The 25587-nt window shown below is 58.7% G+C and overlaps 2 protein-coding genes across 10 annotated transcripts in view; one reads left to right on the forward strand and one right to left on the reverse strand.

The window, feature by feature from the left end:
- Chd5 (chromodomain helicase DNA binding protein 5) overlaps nt 1-5759 on the forward strand; it is a 52695-nt gene extending 46936 nt beyond the window's left edge. Inside the window, exons 34-42 of the mRNA XM_090335964.1 lie at nt 669-758; nt 1283-1420; nt 1673-1781; nt 2307-2439; nt 3619-3814; nt 4493-4656; nt 4777-4891; nt 5000-5053; nt 5715-5759. Of these exons, the coding sequence (XP_090192090.1) occupies nt 669-758; nt 1283-1420; nt 1673-1781; nt 2307-2439; nt 3619-3814; nt 4493-4656; nt 4777-4891; nt 5000-5007 (953 nt within the window). The 3' untranslated portion in view covers nt 5008-5053; nt 5715-5759. The remainder of the gene's footprint in view (nt 1-668; nt 759-1282; nt 1421-1672; nt 1782-2306; nt 2440-3618; nt 3815-4492; nt 4657-4776; nt 4892-4999; nt 5054-5714) is intronic.
- A 2983-nt stretch (nt 5760-8742) lies between these two features.
- Nucleotides 8743-25587, reverse strand: part of Kcnab2 (potassium voltage-gated channel subfamily A regulatory beta subunit 2) — a 77954-nt gene continuing 61109 nt past the window's right edge. For 6 of the 9 annotated variants that reach the window (XM_090335959.1, XM_090335953.1, XM_090335958.1 and 3 more), the window contains 12 exons: nt 23584-23663; nt 21251-21295; nt 19626-19670; nt 18208-18251; nt 17340-17426; nt 16550-16594; nt 13720-13805; nt 12910-13030; nt 12390-12484; nt 11701-11821; nt 11268-11356; nt 8743-11120 (listed from right to left, as the gene is read on the reverse strand). In XM_090335959.1, coding sequence (XP_090192085.1) covers nt 11031-11120; nt 11268-11356; nt 11701-11821; nt 12390-12484; nt 12910-13030; nt 13720-13805; nt 16550-16594; nt 17340-17426; nt 18208-18251; nt 19626-19670; nt 21251-21295; nt 23584-23663 — 948 coding nt within the window. In that variant the 3' untranslated portion in view covers nt 8743-11030. The remainder of the gene's footprint in view (nt 11121-11267; nt 11357-11700; nt 11822-12389; nt 12485-12909; nt 13031-13719; nt 13806-16549; nt 16595-17339; nt 17427-18207; nt 18252-19625; nt 19671-21250; nt 21296-23583; nt 23664-25587) is intronic. The other 3 variants (XM_090335961.1, XM_090335960.1, XM_090335963.1) reach the window with 1 other exon arrangement.

The following is a 25587-nucleotide window of genomic DNA, read 5'->3' on the forward strand; positions in this document are numbered from 1 at the left end:
TCCAGTGTTAGCCCTCTGTAGCTAGTACTCCATTCATGAGCCACCAGCACTCAGCTTTGGTCTTCCTTCCTTCCTTCCTTCCTTTCTTTCTTTCTTTCTTTCTTTCTTTCTTTCTTTCTTTCTTTCTTTCTTTCTTTCTTTCTTGTCTTGGGGTGGCTTGAACTCAGGGCCTGAGCATTGCCCTTGGGCTTTCTCAAGGCTAGCGTCCTACCACATTAGCCACAGCACCACTTCTGGCTTTTTCTACATTTGTGATACCGAGGAATGGAATCCCGGTCTCCGTGGATGCTAGGCAAGCATTCTACCACTAGGCCAAACTCCCGGCCCTATGTTTGCTTTCTTGGTCATCATTGTTTAATTCGAGATCCTCTCTACTCAGGCAGCAGAGGTCCAGCGATAGTTCTATCTCTCGCCCAGCTTTTCTGGGTGTGTCAGAGGCGTTCTGGGGTGGACATGGCTGCCCTGCTGCTAGGTACTCACTCCCATCCTTTGCTGTCTGTGCGGGAGGCCTAGGAAGAGAGGGAGGAGTGTGCTGGGATGTTCCTGTGTGTCTCAGTGTCCTTGCTGGATGGACGGACAGATGGGGGCCCTGCTCCTCCTCCCTGGATGGGTGGGGGCCCTACCTGGCCTCCCTGGGCCTCTGCCCACCAGCCTTCCATGTCTTTCAGACGATGCAGCTCCTGAGAAGGAGAAAGTTCTGGACAAGCTGGAGCTGAGTCTGAGTTACAGCAGAGGGGATGGCAGTGATTTCAGGCCAGGTGCTGCCCCTTGTGCTATTGTGGGTGCCACATGGCCCCTGACCAGTCTCCTGGGCCCTGTCCCCAGGCCTTGGCTGGAGCTGGTGATGGAGGCCAGGGCACGTTAGCCCCATACAGCACGATGCCCTTTCCTTGCAGGGCTCAGCCCCTCCCCTCGCCCTGTTCTCACCCTTCCCGTGGCCCAGCCACCTAGAGAGGGAGAGGAGCTCGTCATGGAGATTGCTCTGGAGCATTAGGGCTCAGCCTGGTGATTTCTAGGCCCTAGAATGTTCTCGAATAGCAGCCCTCAGATCAGATGCTTTGGGCTGCTCTGTCACGCTGTCACTTAGAAACATGAGCTGTCCATTCTGACAGGATGTGATGGTGGGAGAGGGGATGCTGGCTGGGACCCTCGAGATCCCTCTTGTTAGTGAGCCCTAGAGGAAGAGACAAGTCCTGTTTGCCTGTGAGTCCCCAGGCTTGGTGGGAAGAGGCTCCTGGGCAGTGCCTTCCGCACGACGAGAGTTTGGTCTGTCCCTGCACAGATGACCCCAAGCCCGAGGACAAGGAGCCCTCTGAAACTCAGCAAAATGGTGACAGAGAGGAAGATGAGGAGGGGAAGAAGGAGGATAAGAGTGGGAAGTTCAAATTCATGTTCAACATCGCAGATGGAGGCTTCACAGGTACTGGGGGGCGGCGGTGGATTATTGCGGACTTCCCGACTCTGGTTCCTAGCGGTCTGGGTAGATGGCTCTTTTATACTTGTGTGTGAATGGTTGGTAACAGAGCAGTAGAGTGCTGCACGCATTTCTTTGGAGTCCCTGGGAGATGCATGTCAGGGGCGGGGTGCTAGGCGGGGCCCAGGGGTTCCCCCAGGTCTGTGTCTGCATAGCCTGGCAGGGCACCCCTCACCCTTCCCTTGGCCATCTTCCCAGAGCTGCACACACTGTGGCAGAATGAGGAGCGGGCAGCTGTGTCCTCAGGAAAAATCTACGACATCTGGCACCGGCGCCATGACTACTGGCTGCTGGCGGGCATCGTGACGTATCCTGAGTGACCAGGCTGGTCCCTCTCTGGCCTGTCACACTGTGGGCCGTGGAGCCCCCAGAGGGCCTGGGGAGTCATCTTGCCCCTTCCTAGCTTCTGCTGACTGCGGGAGTCCTGGCCTGCCTGGCCTGCCCGGCGTCACTCCGTGCTGCCTGGGCTGTCACCAGGCCCTCTCGGAGCAGTCCCTGCCTTTGGGGCCCCCTTAGTCCAGTGTGGCCCACCCCCTTTCTGAGCCCCTCCAAGTAGTCTGGCCCCACTGGCGGGTCTTGGCTGGGTCCTGAGTGTGGTGGTTGAATGGAGGCCCTGGAAAGCCTCAGTGCTGGTATGGCACCGCTGGCCCCTGGCACCGCTGCCTGGGGCAGCCACCACGACTGTCAGCTGCAGCCACTGGTCTCGGATCTGAGTTGCTCCCCTGGGTGTACACAACCAGCTGGCCGTGGCCCAGGGTGTCCCCTGCCCTGTCCTGCTGCTGGGCTGCACGGTTTCCTGGGCCAGTGTTGCCCTTAACAAGGCCTCCCCCAGGCATGGCTATGCCCGCTGGCAGGACATCCAGAATGATCCAAGGTACATGATCCTCAACGAGCCCTTCAAGTCTGAGGTGCACAAGGGCAACTACCTAGAGATGAAGAACAAGTTCCTCGCCCGCAGGTTTAAGGTCAGTCCTCGGCAGAAGTGGAAAGGCCGGGGTTGGGAGAGGGGGCTTAGCAAGGGATGGTTTTCATGAAGGCCCAGAGCAAGCTCCTTCCTGTGTACCTAGACCTGGGAATCCATCCATTCATCCAAACATCCATCCACATCCATCCACATCCATCCATCCATCCATCCATCCATCCACCCATCCATCCACATCCATCCATCCATCTATCCATCCATCCATTAATACATCCATCCATCCATCCACCCCATCCATCCACATCCATCCATCCATCCATTAATACATCTATCCATCCATCCATCCACCCATCCATCCATCCATTCATCCATCCATCCACATCCATCCATCCATTCATCCATCCATCCATTAATACATCCATCCATCCATCCACCCCATCCATCCACATCCATCCATTAATACATCCATCCATCCATCCACCCCATCCATCCACATCCATCCATTCATCCATCCATCCATCCATTAATACATCCATCCATCCATCCACCCATCCATCCATCCATCCATTCATCCATCCATCCACATCCATCCATCCATCCATTCATCCATCCATCCATTAATACATCCATCCATCCACCCCATCCATCCACCCCATCCATCCACATCCATCCATCCATTCATCCATCCATCCATTAATACATCCATCCATCCACCCCATCCATCCACCCCATCCATCCACATCCATCCATCCATTCATCCATCCATCCATCTATCCATCCATTTATCCATCCATTAATACATCCATCCATCCATTAATACATCCACATCCATCCATCTACCCATCCATCCACATCCATCCATCCGCATCCATCCATCCATCCATCCATCCATTAATACATCCATCTATCCACATCCATCCATCCATTAATCCATCCATCTATCCATCCATCCATCCATCCATCAACCCACCCACCCACCCATCCATTCATCCACATCCGTCCATCCACATCCATCCATCCATCGACCCATCCATCCATCCATCCATCCATCCATGCAGTCAGCTGGGATGGGACCCTTGTCTGGACCAGGCCTACCCCACAGAACAGGATGATCAGCTTAGACGAGCATAGATAGTGGTGGGAAGATGCCCTCCTTGGTGGAGGGGGGGGGAGAGTGGCCATCCAGGAGGAGAGGGAAGGCCAATGCCCAGTCCCCCTTCAGCTGCTGGAGCAGGCGCTGGTCATTGAGGAGCAGCTCCGGAGGGCCGCGTACCTCAACATGACCCAGGACCCCAACCACCCGGCCATGGCCCTCAACGCCCGCCTGGCCGAGGTGGAGTGCCTTGCCGAGAGTCACCAGCATCTGTCCAAGGAGTCCCTCGCTGGGAACAAGCCTGCCAACGCCGTCCTGCACAAGGGTGAGGCAGCCCCCGCCCTGCGTCCCGGGAAAGGCTCCGGCATCCTTCTTGCTGAGCCCAGCGGCGAGGGCCTCCCCGGCAGGTCTGGGACCGTCTGCTGGGCAGCAGATTATCTCACTTGCTGGGAAACTGAGGTGCCTTCTTTCTTTGAAGGCCTGGAGGGCAGGCCCTGGGCATTGTAAAGGCTGCAGTTTATGGCGAGCTAATGCCTATAAAAGGAAACCTGCTCCGGTGACTCATTTTTAGTGGCCCCACGAAGGATGAGGAGATTGGAACTCAGGGGTGAAGTTATTTGTCCAAATCTCCTGGGACTCAGACCTTGGCCCTCGCTCCAGCTCTCTCTGCAGTCCTTGGACTCCTTCTGTCCTTGGAGCTCTCAGGCTGGTGGAGAGCCAATGCCCACAAGGCCTTTCGATGCCGGGACCCCTGGGGTGGGCCTCCAGGCTGCCCTTAGGAGGGATGTCTTGCATGCGTGGCGTGGTGTGGTGTCTGGCTCTCTCCTAAGATGCTCCCGGGTTCTCTGAAGCTTGACGCCTCCCCTGGCAGCGTGCTGCTCTGCCGGCTTTGAGGGTCTGATGAAGCGCGCCCCCTGGTGTCTGCTGTGGGGATGTGCCATAACACCCTGTACATAGCCCCCCAGCAGGGCCCCACGCCTCCACCCTTGTGCTCACCCCGCAGTCTTGAACCAGCTGGAGGAGCTGCTGAGTGACATGAAGGCGGACGTGACGCGGCTGCCCTCCATGCTCTCTCGGATTCCCCCCGTGGCCGCTCGCCTGCAGATGTCTGAGCGTAGTATCCTCAGCCGCCTGACCAACCGTGCCGGTGACCCCACCATCCAGCAGGTCAGCCTTGGCCCGAGCGTGCCCCAGCCGTCCCCCTGCCCCGCCTGGGCACCTCTGGCTGGGGGCTGGGTGGGGGTCGAGACGGCACGCTGTGCCTGTAAAGCTCATCCTTGCCTCCAGGGCGCTTTTGGCTCCTCCCAGATGTACAACAGCAGCTTTGGGCCCAACTTCCGGGGCCCTGGACCGGGAGGGATTGTCAACTACAACCAGATGCCCCTGGGGCCCTATGTGACTGGTAGGTGCCCGCGCTCCCGGGCAGCATGCACTTCGGAGCCCTGCCGGGCCCTGCTGCCCGCTGCTGTGGACGCCCACAAGCCTGCGCTCTCCTCTCTCTCCTCGGCAGATATCTAGCCACTCTCAAGACGTCCCCCCGTTGCCGCGCTCATTTCCAGCCGAGGTGAGGCGCCTGTGACCCCTGGCTGGTTAGAACTGCTCATCTATGCACTACAACCCATCTCCCCAAACCCGGGTCTCGCGAGAGCCCCTCTGGCCTGGAGTCTCCTATCCCAGCCCCCTTTGGGGACGCTGGCCACTTTGGGGATGGCTGCCCACCGGGAGACTGGGAGACAGGATAGGAAGGGCAGTGGACTTGGATGTGCCCGCGTACATGTGAGCATAGTGTGCGTGTATGTGTTGGGTGTGCGTGCGTGCGTGGCACGCTCAGCCTCCCTTTGGGGACAGCTGCTCCCAGCCCCGAACCTGCCCATCACCCCAGCTCTGCTCGGTGATGGTTCTGTACCTCAGGGAGCTGCCTGGGGCGGCGGAGGGTTTGGGGGAGTTGCTGGCCAGGAGAAGGAAGCTGGGTCTGGAGAAGCTCCCCACTCTCACGCCCACCATCACTGCAGTCACGATTCCTCCAAGTCCTATCTGTCCTCGTAGAGGACAGCCTGAGGGTAGAGGCAGGGTGCATCCTGCTTGGCTGCCTCCCTGGGCTCTGGGGAGTCTCCCATACTGGGGGTGCGCCCATGCCTGGCCTTGTGGGGGGAGGTCTTGGCCCCGGGCTCTCAGGCCATGCTGTCCCCGGTCACTCCGAGCTGACACTGGTCTGTTTCCCGCAGCCGCACCTGCCAGGCTGCCTGCCGAACCCTTGCGTGAGAGGCGCTGTTGCCTTTTTAGGAGCTGGTGCCACCTTGGGACGGAGGAGGAAGCGGCGGAGGGACCCCATCCCAGGGCGGGGCGGCCGGGGCGCCAGCTCGTCCTAGCCCACACCCCACCCGGTGGCCCCTTGGCCACCTTCCCCAGACGACTTCTTAGAAGAGATTTCATTTATTTGTACACCTTTTGCACTTTCCTATCGAAGCCTTGAACGCATTTGTCTTGATAAAAATTGGATGACGTAGGGGAGATGCCGGCCCAGAGCGCTGTCTGTCACCCAGTTCCAGGCTAGAGGAGAAGCTTCCTGAAGCCCCGTGAGGCAGCTGGGCCCAACATGGCACCTGGTCACACTTAGAACTCAAGCTGCCCTGCTCTGGGCTTCTGCCTGCTTGGGAACCGCCCTCTCCCCCCTCCTCCCTCCCCCCTCCCCCTCTTCCCCCCCCCCCCCCCCGCTGGCTGATCCTTGGTCAGGGCAGGGACACCCGGAAGCCTGAGGCCATCTTCACACCTGGCCACTGTTGGACCCCATGTCACCCCTGCTCCATCCATGGGAGCCCTTGGTCTGGGGAATGGTCTGAGTTTGGGTGGAAGGTGAGGGAGCTGGCCAGTCAGCTTCGTGTCACCTCAGATGGCTGCCAAGCCCTGCACTGGGAGCCACCAGGGTAGAGAAACGCTAGCCGGGACGAGCAGCTGGCTGGGCCTGCAGGCAGGGCACCTGGAGGGACTTGAACTCGGCTCCTTGGGAAAGGCTCCAGGGATAGAGTCTCTGTGGGCAGAGGTCTGTGTAGTTTGTTTTGTGGACAGTTGCCTGGCCTTTTGCTAAGCATCTGAACCCCTGGAGGGCTGGACCCCCGAGGCTCCTTCCACGGCCACTCCTCCATGTCATTCCACCCAAATCGCCAAAGCTGTCGGGCTCTGCACCGTCGGTGAGGAGCCTTGGAGACAGCCCTGCCGGTGGAGAGGCGCAGGGCCAGAGCACACCTGTTTCCAGGACGTGCACCACGCGGCTCACCTGGGGAGAGCTGTCTAGCCTGGGCTGGTGGAGCCCGTGAGGCCTGCAGGCAGGATGACGCCACGAGTTCTCAACTCCTTCCCTTGGGCCTGCCGGAGGGTCGGCCCCGTGGCTCACAGTGTGGCGTCTGGAAGCGTGTGGCAGGCAAGGCAGGGCTCCGGGACTCCTTCCTCTACCCCGTGTTGGCATCGCCCCATCCCCAGACCCTTTACCCGCTTCTCTCCAGATTGGAGGCAGCACCCATAGCCTGCCTGCCCCAGTTCCAAGAGGGGCACCGAGGGGCCCGGAGGGAGGGCTGCTGCCATTGGGTGGGGGAGAAGAGAAAGGTCCTCCAGAATATTTCCATCTTGGTCCCTTTGTGGCATCCTGCCAGCATGGAGATGGGGTCAGGGCCGCGTCTGTGTCTTTGGCACCTTCAGCTTGGCTGTGGTGCTGCTGTTGGAGGAATCCGGGTTCTTGGGCAGCAAGTTGGGTCTGAGTAGCGACCACATTCTTCCCTTTGCGGCTGCTTTAGTTGGCCTGGTGAGGTCGGCTGAGGGTCTAGGAAGGCTCTCAGCGGACGCCGGCCGGGTTGGGGTGACACGTCTGGAGGGCCTGGGCGATCTCTGGGCCACATCTGCATGAGGCCTGTCTCCCTGAGACCCTGGTAAGAGATGCCACCCTCCAGTCGCCTTTGTTTCCTGCCTCCCAGGCCAGGGGCAACCTGGGTGCTGGGACTCCCTTCCCAGAGGCCTCTGGGTGCTGTCCCACCTAGGCCCCAGCCCACGTCCTGGGTGCACGTGGAGGGTAAGGCTCAGGAGCCTGGAGGGTGGACACAGAGCCAGGGCTGGGGCGTGGAGGGCATGGAGGGTGAGGTGGGCATTGAGTTGGACTCCCTCCACCCTGGCTGGCCTGGCTGTGGCCAGGGGTGGACCGTGGTAGGTTGCTGCCCCTTTCGATTCCCAGAGTTTACAGGTGGTGGTGCATCGCCCAGTCACTGGCGTCCTCGTGTTTATGGATCTCCCCTTCTTCATTTTCAGATTTTTTTTTAAAACAAAGTATTTTTTTAGGTGCGATAACCCAGAAAGGGCCCCTTTGGGTGTATTTGTGCGTCCTGAACTCTCAGGGCCGAGCCCCAGCCGCTCTTTCCTTCCAGCCCGGAGGGGGCGGGCGCGCTGCCTGCCCTGGGTCTGCGCTGGCTGTGAGGGAGGCATGGGCCCAGCCACGGAGCTCTGGCTCCTTGCCCTGCTTAGCTCTGCTGGTGGGGGCAGGAAGCTCTGGGCCGGGTGTGAGGGCTCAGCCAGGCTCCCGGGGGTGGGCCAGAGCCATGCTTTGGACCCAGGCTCCTCTGTGGTCATCTCTTGTCCCCAGTATTGGTCTGGGGGAGCGGATGGGGACTGGCTTACGTGGCCACCTTTACTTGGTACTTGTGTGTACGTTTTGGTTTCTGTGTTTTAATAAACCGTGTGGGAAGGGATTGCGTTGGAGTGGTTCTTAGTGTCTCAATGGATGGAAACCTGGCTGCGAGCTGGTTCTGGGAAGGGGTGTGGGACACGGGAGTGTCTCCCCCAGCCTTGGAAGCTCAACCTCGCTCTCCAGGAGAGGGAAACCAGAACACCCAGCTCCGCTCCCCTGCTGTGGTGAGAACGGAGGCCACTGGTCCCCAGAGGCGTAGCAACCCTGCCCTCCCCCATCCAGTGCACACTGGGCCCTTAGAGGTGTCTACAGGATGTGTATGTGGGTGCCCAGAGGCACCTCTACTTGCCACAGGGCCTGGGACAAAGCACCTTAGAGGGGTGGAGGGGTGGGGTGTGTCTCCTGGCCCCTTCCCCCATGGCTGACCCCAGCCTTCACCCCTGCAGCCCTTGCTCCTCTCCCACCCTGGGCACAGGATCTGGAGCTGGGAGATCTGGTCTTCAGGTGGTTCTGCCCTGTGGTGCAGATGCTAGCCCAGCCCTGAGCTGGAGACGAGGGACGGGAGGAGACAGAGGCACTCAGGCTGATGGGCGGGCAGGGTTTTATTGTCATTCCATAAATACGTGGCTGGGCCTGAGTCTCAGGAAGCACACGGTGGAGGTGGTGTCTGCCTGGCGAGCGCCTTAGCGGAGGGCAGTCATTAAAAAAGGGGACAAAAGCGCGTTATGTACAGGGCTGCGTGGACAGGGCAACAGCGCCCGGCACCTCGGGTCTGATCTCAGCTGTGGGGCGAGCGATGGGCTCCACCCACGAGCAAGGGAGTCTGGTTCCCACGAGCCTCATCCCACTCCTGCTGGGACCTGAGCTGGGCTCTGTACTTCGTGGAGGATGGAAGGTGGGCGCTGGGGTTCCCAGAACTCAGACCCTGGGGTCTGTGCTTCATGGAGAGGTGGGGAGGCTGGCTGAGGCTTATGAAAGTCAGACTTGGGGTCCAGGGAGACAGCCGCTGGACCTAGGTCTGCAGCTGTACCCCTGAGGGGCCAGTCCCCTCCTTTGAGGCTGTCTGCACCTGTTCTTCCTCCAATGGCCTGGCCAGCTGCTCAGGGGGACCCGCCCCCAGAAGCACAGCCCCACCCTGCCTATCCTGTAAGTGCTTTGGCGTCAGGCCCCGTTGCTGCCTGGGTCTGGGGCACAGACTGTAGCATCTGCGAAGTTTGTCTGGTGCCCTGGCCTCTCCGTCTGTGGACACTCCAGTGCATGCATGCGTGCCCCGGTCTGTCCACCTTCCATCAGTGGACTGGGCTGGGGGCCGCAGTGTGCACAGCGCTGGCCATTCCCTGCCGGCAAGGAAGGGCAAGGTCTTACTCTTTGGTACTGCAGGCCTGCATGGAGGAGCTGGCCGCAGCCCCCTGGCCCTCTGCTAGAGGGTGGGGCAGGGGTCCTCCCACACCCACAGAGCTGTGCCGGCCAGGCCTGGATACAAGCAGGGACAAAGGCTCCAAGCCCCAGGGTCTACCGGAAGGTGATGGGGAGAGGAGGAAGCAGAGGCCTGGTCCCCTCTTTCTACCTGTCCTGTGACTTTTGGCAGCCCAGGCCCCCTTCCAGCTGGGAAGCCAGCAGTGACTCTGAAGGGCAGAGCAGCAACTGCTGTGCTCACCTGGAAGGGTGTGGGGTAGGGCTAGGCCCTGCTTGTCCCTGGGCATGAGGCTGGCATGGGTGGGGCAGGCTGGGATCTACGAGAGCTCTGCCCCTGCAGATGGGCAGAGGCTGGGCCTCCAGGCAGAGGGAACTTCCACCCCCACTGCTATGAGCTGGTGTCCTGCTCTTTCCTCTCCCTCCCCTCACCTCCCGTGAGCTACTCTCCAGGGAAAGGGTCCTGGGGTCTTGTCCTACCACAGAGGGTTGTGGCTGGGTAATGTCCCCCCAGTCTCTGGGCCTGCATCACAGAAATCCCAGGGCCCCTCCGTCAGCACGGGGCTGTAAGCATGTTCTCAGTACAGGACAGTGGAGTTAGAGGGGCTCCAGGAGTTTAGAACACTGCCTTGTACAAGTGGGTCCAGCCTGCTGCCATCTGTGGACTGTAGTAGCAGCTGGAGTCTAGCCATGGTTCAGCATTGTCCAGACACAGTGGTGGACTGAAAGCCCAGGGCCCTCTGGGGCTCCACTGGACCCCTGCTCTACTGGACCCTTCTGTTCCTGGGCCCCTCCTCCATCACACCCTGCCGAGTGCTCCCCACGCCTGCTCCAGGCCACTCATCTGTGGGGACAAAGGTGGGCTGAGTACTTGTAAATCAGAGCCCGCCTCAACTGTCCTGGGATCCACAGAGCCGAGCCTCTTGGTCCCTGCCCCTGCCAGCAAGGGTAAGGGTGGCCCCTTCTGCCCCAGTGTGCATAGCAGGGGGCAGGTCTGGGAGGGGAAGGGTGTTGGAAGGGATCAGAAATTGAACCCCACAGGAGGTACCCTGGTGCCCAGAGAGGAAGCCCTGTTCTAACCACCAGGGCCCTGGCGGAGGGGGCCCTGGAGAGGCCAGGCTTGCCTGCCCTGAGGACTGAACCAGGCCTCAGCTTGGCCTTGACTTGGGCCCTGGCTGGGAGAGCACGGTGCCTCCGGGGAGGTGCCAGAGGTGCCAGGCTTGGACACGGCCGAGTGAATGTCCTTCCTAACCAATGCCATCTCCCCGGCACAAATCTGACATTATCCAGCGAAGCAGCGGGCAGCGTCTGGCAGCGACCTGGAGATCATTTCCTGATGACGCCTGGGCGTGGTGTCTTCCCAAGGGTGCCAACCACACTGCACCTGGCTTCGAGACAGCATAAGCGAGCGAACAGAGACAAGGGGGGACCGGAAACTGTCCGAGCAGTGGCGAGGGACTTAGGATCTGTAGTCCTTTTTGCTGTAGGGTTTGTTACCCAGAATGCTATCGATCTCGTGGACAATGGAAGATGACAGTTTTGGAAGGACCTGCAAGGACAGGAGTGACTTAGCCCCGTGCCCCTGGATTTGGCGGGGCCTCGTCCCCAGGCACTGCACCTCGCCGGGCTCTGCCTCTCGCACGCGGGCGCCAGCGGAAGCTCCCCCTCTGCCCCGTGAATGGGAGCCCGTGCTCACCTGCGTGGCTCCAATGTTCTCCATGAGCTGCTCAGCGTTGGAGGCACCCAGAAGCACAGAGCTGACGCCTTCGTTCCTCAGGCACCAGGCTGTGGGCGGGACGGGAGGTGAGGGAGCAGCCGGCTCATGGGGTGTGGTGTCTGCTAACCTGTTCCTTGTGTGGGGGTACCCGGAAGTGGTAGGTGAGGCTCTGTCTAAGGGGGTGGTAGAGGAGCGGGGGGACTCCCTACTCCACGGCCAGTCGACGGGCCCTGGCTCTCAAGGACCTCTGTTTCCTCCCCAGGAACGTGGGTGCAGCCCCGCCGCTCAGCCTGGCTACCTGTGGCTGGTGAGGGGTGTTGTCTGGGGTCCTCACCACCGACAGTGCCGCTCCCAGGAACCCCACCATCTCCCAAGGGACGCCAGCCCACCTCCAGGGCCCAGAGCCCGGTACCTATGGCCAGCTGCGGGAGGGTGCAGCCCAGGCGCTCGGCGATGGCCTGCAGCTCCTTCAGCTTGGCTTGCTGGCGCCGGCCCTCTTCGCTTAGGATTTTGTCCTTCAGCCACTGGTAGCCCTGGGAGAGGAGCACAGCCCCGTGGGGGGTCACGTGGGCCCAGCAGCACGCTTCCCTCCCTGGCCTCGGCCTCACACTCATTGAGAACCAGACTTGGTGGATGGAGCAGGAGCCCAGCCTTGTCCTGGAGGACACGCTCAGCTTGGGGCTGGGCTGGGAGGCCGGCGTAACCAACCTTCCCTTCTCCCAGAAGTGGGGTGGCCTGAAGCAGCGGCGGCCATGTCTGGCCCACAGGAGGTCTTCCTCAACCTTGAGGAAGTCCCAGGACCCCAGGCCTCCGCTGGGGAGAGGGTGGACCCTGGATTGGGGTTCTGGGACTCTGGGCCCCCAGGTGGGGACCCTCCTGATTCTCCATGTGGGGGAGGCCACCGAGCCAACCATGACTCGTTCCGAGCGCATCCCGGATGCTGGGTGGTGATGGAGGGAGGTAAGGCGTCAGTGGGTTGGCCACTGTGAGGGGTGGAGGTGGGGGGAGGGCCTGTCCCCTCCAGGTGCGGATGGGGTCATATGCCCCGTACCAAGGCCACCTGCCCGGAGCAGCCCTCCCGCCGTGTTCCTGCTCACCTACCTTCAGGGAGGCTCTGGAGTAGGGTGGGATGCCACTGTCATACTTTCCAGAGACGATGCCACATGCCAGAGGGGACCAGGTCATGGCGCCCACGCCTGAGGGAGAGAAGCTGGGTGAGGCCAGGCCTGGGGCCCGTGGGGGCAGAGAAGCTGGGTGAGGCCAGGCCTGGGGCCCATGGGGGGCAGAGAAGCTGGGTGAGGCCAGGCCTGGGGCCCGTGGGGGCAGGGAAGCTGGGCAAGACCAGGCCTGGGGCCTGTGGCAGGCAGAGAAGCTGGGTGAGGCCAGGCCTGGGGCCCGTGGGGGCAGAGAAGCTGGGTGAGGCCAGGCCTGGGGCCCATGGGGGGCAGAGAAGCTGGGTGAGGCCAGGCCTGGGGCCCGTGGGGGCAGAGAAGCCGGGTGAGGCCAGGCCTGGGGCCCATGGGGGGCAGAGAAGCTGGGTGAGGCCAGGCCTGGGGCCCGTGGGGGCAGAGAAGCCGGGCGAGGCCAGGCCTGGGGCCTGTGGGGGGCAGGGGGCACTGACCTATCTTGTGGAACAGCTCGGGCAGCTGCACCTCCACCTTCTCGCGCTGGAACATATGGTACTCGGCTTGCTCGCAGATGGGCGGGATCAGGTTGAACTGCCGGGCCACAGAGTAGGCCTCCTGTGGGTGCAGGGGGGGGCCAGACGGTCTCATGTCAATCTGGGGCCGAGGAACCCAGGGGCAGGGCTTGAGGCAGTCCTGGGAAGCCCCACCCTCCAGCTTTCCAGGGAATTGGGAGCCCTAGTGAGCTGGAAAAGCCGGGTGGCCTTGGCAAGGAGCCAAGGAGCTGGCTCAGGGGCTGACAGCTGTGCTGTTTTGGCCTGGCCACAGTCTGGGTCCCTGGACCCAGCGACAGCATTCTTCTCCCGTGATGGGTGCTTGTAGCTTCTTTCTGCTCCTACCCTGGGGTGAGCCCAGGCTGAGGCCTCCACACGCGGAGGTAGGCCCTGTTCCTTCTGCTCTGAGACTCAGGTTGGGGGGCGGTGCAGCCCAATGCTGGCTGTAGACAGATGAGGAAACGACAAATTCTGGCTGACACCAGCACCAAAGGCCAGTTCTGACAAGGGCTTCTGAAGTCAATTTCCAGCTGGGAGACCTTGAGGAAGATGCAGTGAAGCCTTAGGGCGGGCCACGCTAGGTGGGGAAACGGAGGCTCAGAGAAGGCGAAGCATCTGTCCAGGGCCACGATTCATGCCAAGGTCAGTGTGTGCACGGCCTGTGGCCAGGACTGCCCAGCTGTCCCGCCCTCTCCTGGCACAGCTGAGCCCGCCGCCCCTGCCCCCAGGCGCAGACCACGCCCGGCCACCTACCATTATCTCCATGGAGCTCCATCGGGAGGTGCCCCAGTACATGGCCATGCCCTGGTTGATGACGTGCGTCATGGCTCTCACTGTCTCTGCGGGAGAGAAGGGGGCATGTGGGTGGGGCCGGCGCGGGTTCAGGCCCAGCCCGCGGACATTCTGCAGATGCAGGCAGGGTGCTGGGAGGAGGGAGAGAGGCTGCAGTCATCTTGCAAGCAGTGTACCTCCTGGCTTCAGAGCAGGTGGGGCTGGGGTGAGAGCCTTGCACCAGGGAAAATAAGGAACCAACCGCTCACAAGCCCGATGGGAACTTCGAGCAAGAGGCCGTGGTGGACTGGTATCTCCGGGGCAGTTCACAGAGAGGAGGGAAGATGAGACCTAGGCTCTAGGAGTGTGTGGGGGTCTCTGTCACGGGGACACTGGGGTCCCTGATCACTCCAGACAGGCTGCGACATATTACGATGATGAGTTGGCAGAAAGCAACGGGAAGGAAACAAGGCTCTGCCCACTGTGTGCCTTTCCTCCACTCCCTCTGGAATCGGGGAGGTCTCCGTGTGGCCCCAGAGGGCAGGGGGCTTGGGGCCCATCTCCTTGTGCCCAGAGAGCCAGAAGATAGGAAAGCCTTGTGGGCACCATGCCCTCGACTCTCAAAGCAGCCCCGCACTGGCCAGTGGGCGCCTGGCGTCCCCGCTGTGAGGGGCCACGGCTTGGCGCAGACAGTGACGAGGCTCTAGTTTCTCTGGAAATAACAAACCCTGCAAAGCGGAACCTCCCCACGGCCTTAGGAGTGAATGGTTGGCATGCCATGTCATCTTTAAGAGTGGGGGGCTCTACCACCCACAGGCTAATAGCTCCTTTCTGGTATTCAAAAAGCTCTGTGAGACCTAAGCTCCTGCTGGCCGGGGGCCCCCTGGTAGCCTCTGCCTCCTGGGAATGTCGTAGTTTGGAACATGGAACATGGCCTTCTATTTTCAAATTGCAAACGTCCCTCAGCTGTGCGGGATAAAGAGCAGCTGGCTGCTCCATGGATTTCTAGTCCAGTACAGTGCTTGCAAGTTCCAGCCGGAGGCGGGGAAGGAGGAAGAACAAGCGTTTCTAACAACCAAGAGGAAACATCCACCTGGCAGAGCCCTCCCTGCCGCAGGGCCCGCTCCTCATTTGCCACCAAGATGGGGGCTGAGTCCCTGGAGACGGCTGGGGGTGCGAAGGTGGCGGGAAGGGAGGGCAGTCAGGCCCACCAGTGCCTGCACCCTTGCAGGGTGGCAGCGGCTCCCATCCGTCCTGTTTTATGGGTCCCTTAGCACCCCGCTGGCTGAGTTCCACCCAACTCGGACATTCCAGGGGCTGTTGCTAGGACCATTATGGCTGGTGGGGGGCTGGGTTGCTCCAGCAGGGTCCCCCCCCAGACCCCCTGGACAACCACACCCTGGTCTCCACCCCTGCAGGACCTCCTCTTCCCCCTCGGGCCCAGCCTGGTGGGGAGCACTGGGGAGGGAGTCTGGGCCTCCTGGGTCAGCTGATTTAATGCCAGCACATGGGCTGTGGGGAGGGTGGTGGCTGGTAGGGAGGGTGACAGGTCTGGAGGGGCGTCAGGATCTCCCAGTTTAGCTGTCTCCTGCCTGGCTGGCCTGGTTCGGTTCTGGACCCACCTGTGACCATACAGCCCAGCATCCTGTTCTTTCTTTTCTTTTCTTTTTTCCCCAGCCAAGGCAGAGAGAATGAAGCCAGAGAATCCCTACTGCCAGCCTGCCTCCCTCCCTCTCTCCCTGTCCTCCCCTGCCCTCCCTTCCCCATAGCTCTCTGGTCATAAACATCCCAATCAGTGAAACTACATGATGCCCCGTGATGCCCTTTTCATGCCAAGATAGGGAGGCATTGACCCAAGCCCAGGAGACGAGGCTGAGGGTCAGGGCCTGGTGACACTGTCTGACGCAGGCTCCCTGCGGGTCCCTGGAGGATCTGGGTAGAGGCAGGCCTGGTGTGGAGTTGATACAGAGTGGGGAGAGGCACTGCACGTTCACCTGAGCCCCGAAGTGGGGACAACCATCCTTCATTTCAATATTTAATGCTGGCAGGGGCGCCCAATCCTTCCAGCTGCTGCCAAAAGCCAGGACGCCATTACTGTCTCACAAATAATACATGGGAGGGTTCAGGTGGCAGGGCCAGCTGGCAGCCAGGACCCTGAAGTGACAGGGGGACCGAGGCCGGGCCTGTGCTGTGGGATGACGGAGGCCAGGCCCCAGGCTGAGTCTAGAACGATGCCAGTCCACAGCCTGTGTCTCCACGAGAGGCCGGGTGACAGGTGTGAGGACACAAGCAGCACACTGCCACTGTGCTCACAGAGTCAGCGCGTTCTGCGGCGGGGGGGGGTGCTGGCTGGGGTGCTTTGCTTGTCAAAGGTGAGCTATGGAGGGGACAGGACTTCTTTGGGGGGGGGGGCTACATGTTCTGAAGTCTTGTGGAAACTGGGTCTTCCCAACCCTTCCCACAGAACCATCCAAGGCCAGGGGCCCGGAGGGATGGCAGCATCCTCGGACCAAGAGGAGCCCCTCCCCCTGCAGAAAGAAGGCCGGCCAGGGCAGCTCAGCGCAGGCAGGCAGGCACGGGAGGGGCATGCGTGCTGGGGAGATGGAATGACAGCGCGGGTGGTGGCAAGGTCCCAGCGCGGCTTGGCTTTCCCTTCGCTTGCAAGGTGTCCTCGTGGGGTGCCCCCCTCCCCTCTTAAGCATTTTATGGAGAGGTTTGTCACTGGGGGCCAGAGGGTCTTATAAATAAGAACACTGTCTCATAAAATGCAGCTCGGATCAGAAGTCAATGGTGGGCTCAGGGTACTGTGTACCTTCTATGACGAATGTCCTGGCCTTGGAGGAACTAAATGGGTCCCCTGGTGATAAAAGAAAGATTTAAAGAGACCAGAGTTTATAGCTGTGGGAACACAGAGGCGTGGTATGATAAGGGGCAGGGACGCACACAGTACTTTGTGAAGAACACACATTCTGTTAAAACGTGAAAGAAGAGACTATATGTATACATACAACACACAAATGATGACAACAAACAACAAACACAACTTAACTCTCTGAGACCCCAAAGCAGCAAAGCATAAATGAGAAGATGCTGGTGCAGGGAGTGGGGAGAGGGAGGGGCTGCGAGCCAGGAGTGGAGAGAATCAATAGACACCAAAGAAACCCAAACTGCTTTTCAAAGGGCTGAACTTAGCTTTTTTTTTTTCTTTTCCTCCTCTAGGTGACCATTTATCCCTCAGAGAAAAAGATTCCTAAAACCTCTGGTGGAACTAGGCTGAAAACAAGGCAACAAGTTCCCAGAGTCTTTTCTGCCCACCATCTTACTGCACTGTGCTGTAAAACATCAACAGCCCAGAGAAGAGGAGATGCCGCCCAGCTCTGAACACAGCCAGCTGTGAACGCCGCAGAGGAGGCGCTGTGACTCAGCCAGGAGGCAGCTGGGGAGCCTGGACCCTCAACCCCGCCCTGGCGACCAGCCTCTGCCCTGCGTGCCCTGTGGGCTGTGCTGCCAGCCGCCAGGGCCTCAGGGCAGACCTTCGGTCAGCCTGGTTCTGTTCTTCAGAACCCACTGGCCCGAGAGACTGGCAGTTGGGGAGCGCCTACCTTCCATGGGGGTGTTGGGGTCTGGGCGGTTGGCAAACACCACGTCTACATACTCCAACTGCAGCCGCTCCAGAGAAGCCTTCAGGCCTGGGGGGGAGGGGATGGTCACTGCAGTTAGCACATCTGGACAGATAATTATGGACCCTCCTGTGCCCAGCTCAGGGATGGAGATAGAGCCTCTCCCTCAGATGCAGCTTTGACACCCTGGATGGATTCCTGTGGTGAGAAGCCACCACAGGTCTGTCCCACAGGGAGAGAAAATCCCCTGGTCAGACGTCCCGTGACAGGCCTGCCTGGTCCTTAAGCCTCCTCGGGCTGCAAGGATGGAAGGGCCTCTGTCAGGGCCATATAGAGACCCTGGGGGCTGAGCTCAGCAGCAAGGCCTTTCATCCGCTCAGAACCCAAAGTAAACACGCCTGCTCCAGGGGGTGGGAAGGCCTGGGTTAAGATGTTTCATAGACTATTACCCCCCAAAAATAAACTCAACCACTGGGCTGGGAGCGTAGCCTAGTGGTAAAGTGCTTGCCTAGCATGCACGAAGCCCTGGGTTCGATTCCCCGGAACCACATACACAGAAAAAGCCAGAAGTGGTGCTGTGGCTCAAGTGGCAGAGTGCTGTCCTTGAGCAAAAAGTGTCCAAGGACAGTGCCCAGGCCCTGAGTTTAAGCTCCAGGACGGGAAAAAAACAAACAAACAAAAAACAAACAAAAACTCAACCAGAAAAGCCACCGAAAACCCACCAGCCTGGCTGGACACCCAGGCTGTGTCCAGCCACCTCCTGCCACTGACGTCTAAGGAAGTGATCAAACCAGAGCTCCAGCTGTCCCCTGTCAGTGGGTATGGAGCCCACTCCAGAGCCCCTGCTCACCTTCTATTATGTGCTTCCTGGAGAGGCCCCGCTCAGTCTCCGCTCTGAAAAACAGCCCAGCACGTGAGGTTGCAAATGGTTTTAGGGAATCTTTAGGGATCTTATTTATCTATTTATTTTGTTGGCCCTGACGCATGAACTCAGTACCTGGGCTCTGTCACCAGCTCTTTTTGCTTTACTACTTTGAGCCACAGCACTACTTCCAGTGTTTTGGTTTTTTTTTTCGCGCGTGTGTGTGTATGTGTGTGTGTGTGCGTGTGTGTGTGTGTGTGCGTGCGTGTGTGTGCTCGTGTGTGTGCGTGTGTGTGTGTGCGTGTGTGTGTGTGTGCGTGCGTGTGTGTGCTCGTGTAATTGGAGATAAGAGTCTCATGAGGACCTCCTACCTGGGCTGGCTTCAAACTGTGTTCCTCTGATCTGAGCCTCCAGGAAAAGTTTTATAATGCTGTTAGGCTAAAAAGGTAGGTCAGCAAACACGAGGTGCCGCCTGATTCCACTGTGAGCTGAACTCCCATGGACCAAGTACTGGGCTAGATGCTGACCTCAGGGTGGCACTGGCTTTCACATTCACACTTCCCTTTGGCTTGGATTTAAAAAAAAATCAAGAATACATGTGTGTATGTGTGTGTGTGTTCTCTTCTTTTCAGTTCTGAGAATTCCTCGGTAGGCACTCTACCATCATACCTCCAGTCTAGGTTTTTGCTGGTTATTTTGGTGCTCGAGTCTAGTGAGAGCTCTCAGCCTCTGGAGTAGCTAGTATTACAGGCATGAACTACTGGCACTCAACTACACTGGCTATTTTCCACATAGAGTTCTGCTTTATGCCTGGGCATAAAGCTCCTTGGTTTGAACTCAAGGACTTGGTACTTTATAGGTAGGCCTTTACTATTTGAGCCAAAATCCAGTCCTTTTTGCCCTGTCTGGGATAGCCTGGGGTCTTCCCAGCTACACTTCCTGCATATACCAGTTACTATGCCCAGATTTTTAGAGGTTGAGATGGGTGGGGCGTCTTGCCAAACTTCTGTGATTCTCTTGATCTTCTCCCAAGTAGGGAGGGTTACAAATCTGAGGGGCCACCCCAAGCCCTACTTGTAACACATATGGACAGAACCTGTCCAGCCTCAGAGGAAACAGAGCCCGATACCAGACAGGCTGACTTCCCAGGGAAATGGGGGTGGTGTGGAGAGCTCACTAACTTCCTGTTTTCCATACTTTCTACGATGCTACCCTGGCAATCAGGCAAAAGCACATGATGAAAAAAATAAAAATCAAATGAGGTTGAGCGTAAGGCAAATGAGCAGCAGTCTTTCTGGGTTTGACAGCGGTGTGAATGCCACCAGCCTTGGGCCCAGCACACCCACCCTCTGGGTCAGCTGACTGCCCTCTGACCAGAGTCCCCACCAACCTCCGATGGCACCTACTTTCCACCCCAGAAGATCTTGGTGGTGATGACGAGGCTGGACCGTCTGGAACAGAAGAAAGGGAAGGCATTACTGGACGCTATCCCCTGGGGCCCCTCACTCTTACCCTCAGCTCTCACACAGTCCTCGCACACAGCCTCCCCACCCAGGCTGGGAGTCTGGGTATGGACTGGGAGTTTCTCAATCCCCACATGCCTGTCACATGCCATGTCTGGAGTCCCATTGTAACCACGCAACCAAACAGCCAAAACTGCAGGCCAGGCTCAAGGCCGGATAGCAGGGACTCGTGTGAGCAGAGCCTGGAGGAGGAGACTTGAGAATCCTTCCCTTCTCTGTGCTGGGGACACTGGGCGGTGTGGCTTTGGTCAGGATGGTGGGAGAGCAGGAGCAGAGGTCCCTTCCGGTGGAAGACTGTAACAGCTGTGTCCAGGCTCCATGGGGGCTGCCGAGGCAGCGGCTTCTCCAGCCACATGCACATGGCCTGACTGTGGCCAGCTCCCCAGCGCTGGCAGACACTGTCAGCTCCAGGCCAGGGGATGGTGACCTGGCAGGCTGCTGGAGTGGCTAATATGCACAGCTTGAATCTGCAAGCAACATGGACCTTATTTGAGATCATTTAGAGCTGAGAGAAAACAACCTGACAGGGTGTGTGAGAGAAAGGGTATCCAGAGCCCCTGTGGGGAGGGGGAGGGGGTAGGAGCTGCCTGGCAGCAGGTCTGACTGGCAGGTGTAGGGCGGGAGTGAAGGGGGCAGTGGAAGGGAGGAGAGCAGGCCTGTCTTCCTAACTGCTTATGACGTGTCTGGAAATGCAGTCAGGCAGCTGGGGTCTGGGGCTTGGGGAGTCTGAAAGTATGGACCGGAGCTTAACCATCCATCAGAGAAAGGACCTCAGGCTCCCTGACCAACGTCCATCATCTCCTTGGAGCTGGCCCTGAGGGACACTGGGCAGGGCACTTGGCTGAGGTGTTCCTACTTCTTAGGTGACCATGACTGTCCAGCCAGGCTGTGAAGGAAATGAAGGACTCCACACAGCCTGCCCAGAGGGTATGAAAATGTCTCCGCTTACAGATGGGGACAGTGAGCCGCTGAGCTCCCGTGGGCATGTCTGACAGAGCAGGCAGGGGTCTGCTCCCAATCTTCACTCTGCTGCTTGCCGCCAGAGCTGCCTCCACTACCCGGAGAACTGGACTCCACACCCACAAGTGACTTGAGGACCTTTCCCCCTGGCTCCTGAAGGGAAGCCACCTGGGTAGTTAGCTGGAGATAAGAGTCACAAGGACTTTTCTTCCCTGAGCTGGTTTTGAACCTTGATCTTCAGATCTCAGCTTCCTTCCTAGCTTGGATTACAGGTGTGAGTCACTGGCACCCAGCCATAGCCTCCCATTTTTGGTGAGGCCTTCCAGGCCTTAGGCAGGCCAGTCCCTGGCCATTGCATTTGTAACCAGGACAGAGCAACCTCCATGCCTTCATTCTTCCCAATGCAGCACCAGCTAGGCACAGGCTGGCTCCAGGCAGGAATGCCAGAATGCACCTGTTGTCCTGGTCTTCCCCTGTCCTGTCTGTCCCTCTCCCCCCATCCTGTGTGTGTGACTTGGGGACAGACTTCAGAGGAGCCGAGTCATTACCTCCATCCCTTCTTCTTAATGATGTTTCCCAAGACCACTTCAGCCCTGCAAAGCAAGAGCAAGACACGGGGATTTCATCAAGGCATCGTGGGAAGAAATCGAGCCCAGCTCCAGTGTCGACGAAGCCCTTGGATCCCCTCTGTAAAAAACGCCATTGGTGCTGGAGGCTGGAGGGTCCTGGTGGCTGGGCACAGCTGCCCACCTCCCTGGCCTGCTGGAAATTCACGGACAGAAATGTCTGGCAATACTCCGTGGTGAATCTCCAGGACCATCTTCTGTTTTGGGACAACCAACACAGCACCAAAGGTGGGGTTCTCAGAGGCACGGCCACGCGTGCCTGCACGTATGCACATGTGCGTGTGCGCTTGTGTGTGTCCCTCTTGTTTCTTGATTCTGAGCAATACTGAGGTGCCCGGCTGCCTGCTTTGTGGTGCTTTGATGCCACTCTGGGTTTTGCATCAACACTCGGGCCGGCTGGGGTCATGAGCAGGCTGTTCCCGCCTCACTTGGCACAGCAGAGCTGGATTAACTTTTAAGAACTTTCTGTGTGTAGCAAAATGTTTCTGAGCAAAAACAACAGACGGGGAATGAGCCATACCCCGTGCTACATTCCAATTATAAAAGTGCTTGAGTCATCCACTCAGAAATAATGGGCTCTAATTTGCAAGCTGTTTAGCATACATTCCGAATGCTCCTCACTTATGGTCAGGATGCCTGGGAAATTCACCCAGCCCTGGCCCGCTTCCCTTCAGTCTGAGGTCTCTGATTGGTCAGCCCAAGGGTCAGGAGAGGAGGAGGTGGGGCGGGGCTGCATGTGCCAAAGATGAGCAGAGCACCCCCACCTGTTGCTGATTATTCTGGCTGCAAACTGCGAATGTAGGAAGGCTCACAACTCACGGGAGCCGGGGGGGAGGTCTGGGGGGGGGACTAGAAATCCTGTAGTCCTCTGGAAAACTGCCCAAATTAGTGTCAGCAGGAGAGGAGAAGCACGACATATGCCTGGCCAGTTGGGTCGTAAAGGGGTGGTACTGGCCTCCTGCCTCCCTCAGTGACACTCTGAGTAGAAGTTGCCCTCTCAGGCCTTGTCTTCCAGCCATGGGCTTCTACGAGGCCCAGGGGCTGACCAGGGCCCAGTGTGCTGGCTCTGCATGCCAAACTGATACGTCCAGAGAAGGACAAGGGGCAGTGAGGATAGTTATCCAGAGCTGCTTGTAATGGAGGGTGCTGGACCTGTGTGCACATGAGCTGGGCCACCTGGAGCTGCTTGCTGGATGCTCTCCTGGACAGCAGAGCCCAGGCAGGAGCTGGGCCAGCGAGAAGGCCCGGGGTGGGGGCCTCTGGGCTGGCATCCGCACTGCCTTGATCTCAGCTCTCACATTTCCAGATTGGAAATGGCTGTCAATTTGGAAAGGGTAGGAGGGGACTCTGGCACTGAGGAGATGGAGGGCCGCTGATGGGGATGGAGGAGGTTTGGGGTGATGTTGGGGGGAGGTTCTCAACTGTCAGCCCCCTAGGCTGTGATTGGGACTTGGGCAAAGGCTCAGCTGGGTTCCCTGATGCCTGGTGCTCTGAGACCCCCTGCAGGCAGCAGGTAACAACCCAAGCGTCATGAGACAGGTGGCTGGCCCCCACTGCCCCAGTGCCAGGCAAGTCAGAGCTGCAGCCAGCCCAGCTGATGGAAGCCTGGCTGGCCACAGGCGGGAGGCGGGGTAGAAAGAGGATGGAGAGAGAACCAGCAAATGATTTCACAAACAAAAGCTGATCTTTGGAAATGCTAAGCAGGAGAGCAGATGATCTGATTACAGGCAGTCTTTAAAACTGAAGCCAAGCGCTCTGGCTGAAGAGGGCAGCGCTTTTCCATAGCCGAGTAGGGAAAGTTCACTGCCAAGATGGGAAGCGTCTCCTCCAGCACTGGGGCAGCCTGCACCCCCCAGCGCTATGAAGCCACATTCCCTGCAGTCCTACCTGCAGCATGAGGACATGAAAATGTCAGGTGTGCGTGGAGCTGAGGGCAGGGCGCCAGCAGGCCAGACAACAGCTTCATCACTGTTCTAGCCCAGCATGGCACCGTTTTCGTACCAGAAGGGCTGTGGTCACTTTGGTGCTGGGGCATGTGGGGAATTGAGACAATGACTAGAGACCTGCAAGTCTCATCTCATAAAAGTGCCTCCAAAGGCAGCTTACGGTTCCAACAGGGAGGCAGAGTGGAAGGCACCACTGTGACACTCTGGGAAGCAAGAGTGCAGGGATACCAGAGCTCGGGCTCTCCCCAGGCACACTGCCTCACCTGTGTGTGTGTGTGGGTGTGTGCATGTGTGGGGGGGGACACGTACTTGCCAGCTGCATAGACTTCTGCAGTATCGAACAGGTTGATGCCATTGTCATAGGCCAGGGTCATGAGCTGCTCTGCCATCTGGAATGAGAAAACAGGAGTGACGTGTGCTGCACTGTCCTGTCAACGCATGGGGCCACCCAGAGGGTCCAGAGCATTGCCCGCTGGTCTAGGAAACCGCCCAGTGCCCAGGCCTTACACCCAGGCCTGGCTGGCTCCTCTCCCTCTCTCCTCCTGACCTGTGTGCCAGGGAGGCAAACTCTTAGAATAAATCCTTTGAGGAGAGCAAAGAAGGCACAAATGGATGAAGATACCATTTATGAACTTCTGGAGATCAGGGACCACCAATTGTTTCTGTTGTTGTTTTGCCAGTCCTGGGGCTTGAACTCAGCGCCTGGACACTGTCCCTGAGCTTCTTTAGCTCAAGGCTAGCACCACCACTTGAGCCACAGCACCACTGCCGGTTTTTTCTGTTTATGAGGTGCTGAGGAATTGAGCATGCGTCATGCATGCTGGGCAACCTCTCTACCACTAAGCCACCTTTCAGGACCATGGGACTATCTACCTTTCAGGGTCATGACAGAGGAAAGGCCTGTGCTACACTGAATAGCATCCCACCAGAACTGACCAGAAGGTGAGCTGATTTGGAAACGGGGTGTTTGTGAGTGCAGTCAGTAAAGGTGATATCACGCTGTCCCCGGGGTGGCTCCACGGTCCGGTACGAATGACTAAGACCCTCTTAAAGAGAGAGACCCAGGCACAGAGAAGGTCCTGGGACGATGGAGCGGAGACGGGAGGGCTGTGTCTGCAAGCCAAAGGATGCCAGCCATCACAGGAAGGTGGAAGAGACGGGACGGATCCATCCACCTTACAACGTTGGAGAATCTGTAGCTCTCATGACACGGTGGCCTCTAGAACTGGCGTTTCTGTTGCTTGAAGACTCCCAGCCAGTGACACGTTGCTTTAGCAGCACCAGGGCACCTATGCACCGCGCCCCCCCCCCCCCACAGGAGTGGCATACATCTAGGTAGGATAAATAATTTTTCCTGATTCTGGGGTTTGAACTCATGGCCTGAGCACTGTCCCAGAGCTACTTTAGCTCAAAGATAGTGCTCTACCACTTGAACTTTTCAGGTGGTTTCTTAGAGATAAAGAGTCTCATGGACTTTCCTGCCCAGGCTGGTTTTGAACCATGGTCCTCAGATCTCGGCCTCCTGAGTAACTAGGATTACAGGCCTGAGCCTCTACGGGGGGCAAGTGCATGTTAAGCTCTGCCGTGTGTCTGACTGAATCTCACTGACTTCTCTGTGGCTGTGTGAAGACTGCTCTGTTACCTTCTGCAGACAGCACAGAGAGGATCACGGGTACCAATCTACTCACTGCCGACCAGATCTCAAAAGGGCAAACTCATGGAGAATCCGGGAGCTGGGTGCCTGCCTGCAACTTCATAGTGGGAGTTCCTCCCCCCAAAACTACCTGTCCCTCTGGACAGTGCTGCTGCCTGTCCCTTTGTGTGTCACACGTCCCCAGGCGTGGCTCAGAACGCCAGGCCTCCCCACCTCAGTAACCCCAGGTGGGTTGAGTCATTCTTGTGACACCCCCCCTCCCCAATCCCAAACCAATGCAGGACAAAGAGCTAGTCCAAGATTCCAGAAACTTCTCTGTAGACTGAGCTTAGGAGCCCAGGAGCCAGGCAGGATGAAGGGCAGGTGGGAGCCGTGGGGGCCCCCACTGGAGACACAGCACTAGTGGGGGGTGTCCATGCCGGATGCTGCTCAGGGGAGGAAGGCCCGGTGTCACCAGGTCCCTTAGGCTTCCAGTGGATGCCAGAATACAAGGCATTTTGTCCACACTGACAAAGATTATGAAGCCCAAAGCCAAGTTGCTGAGCAGCTGGAGTTAGAGTCAGGAGCCCAAGGGTCCCTGGATCCACTGGCAGAGCTATTTGCTATTCCTCTTGGCTCACGAGTATCAACAAGGTGGGGCTGGGAGTTTGGCCGAGTGG

This window comes from Megascapheus bottae, chromosome 6, assembly GCF_031878675.1.
Source record: "Megascapheus bottae isolate mThoBot1 chromosome 6, mThoBot2.hap1, whole genome shotgun sequence".
NCBI lineage: Eukaryota > Metazoa > Chordata > Mammalia > Rodentia > Geomyidae > Megascapheus > Megascapheus bottae.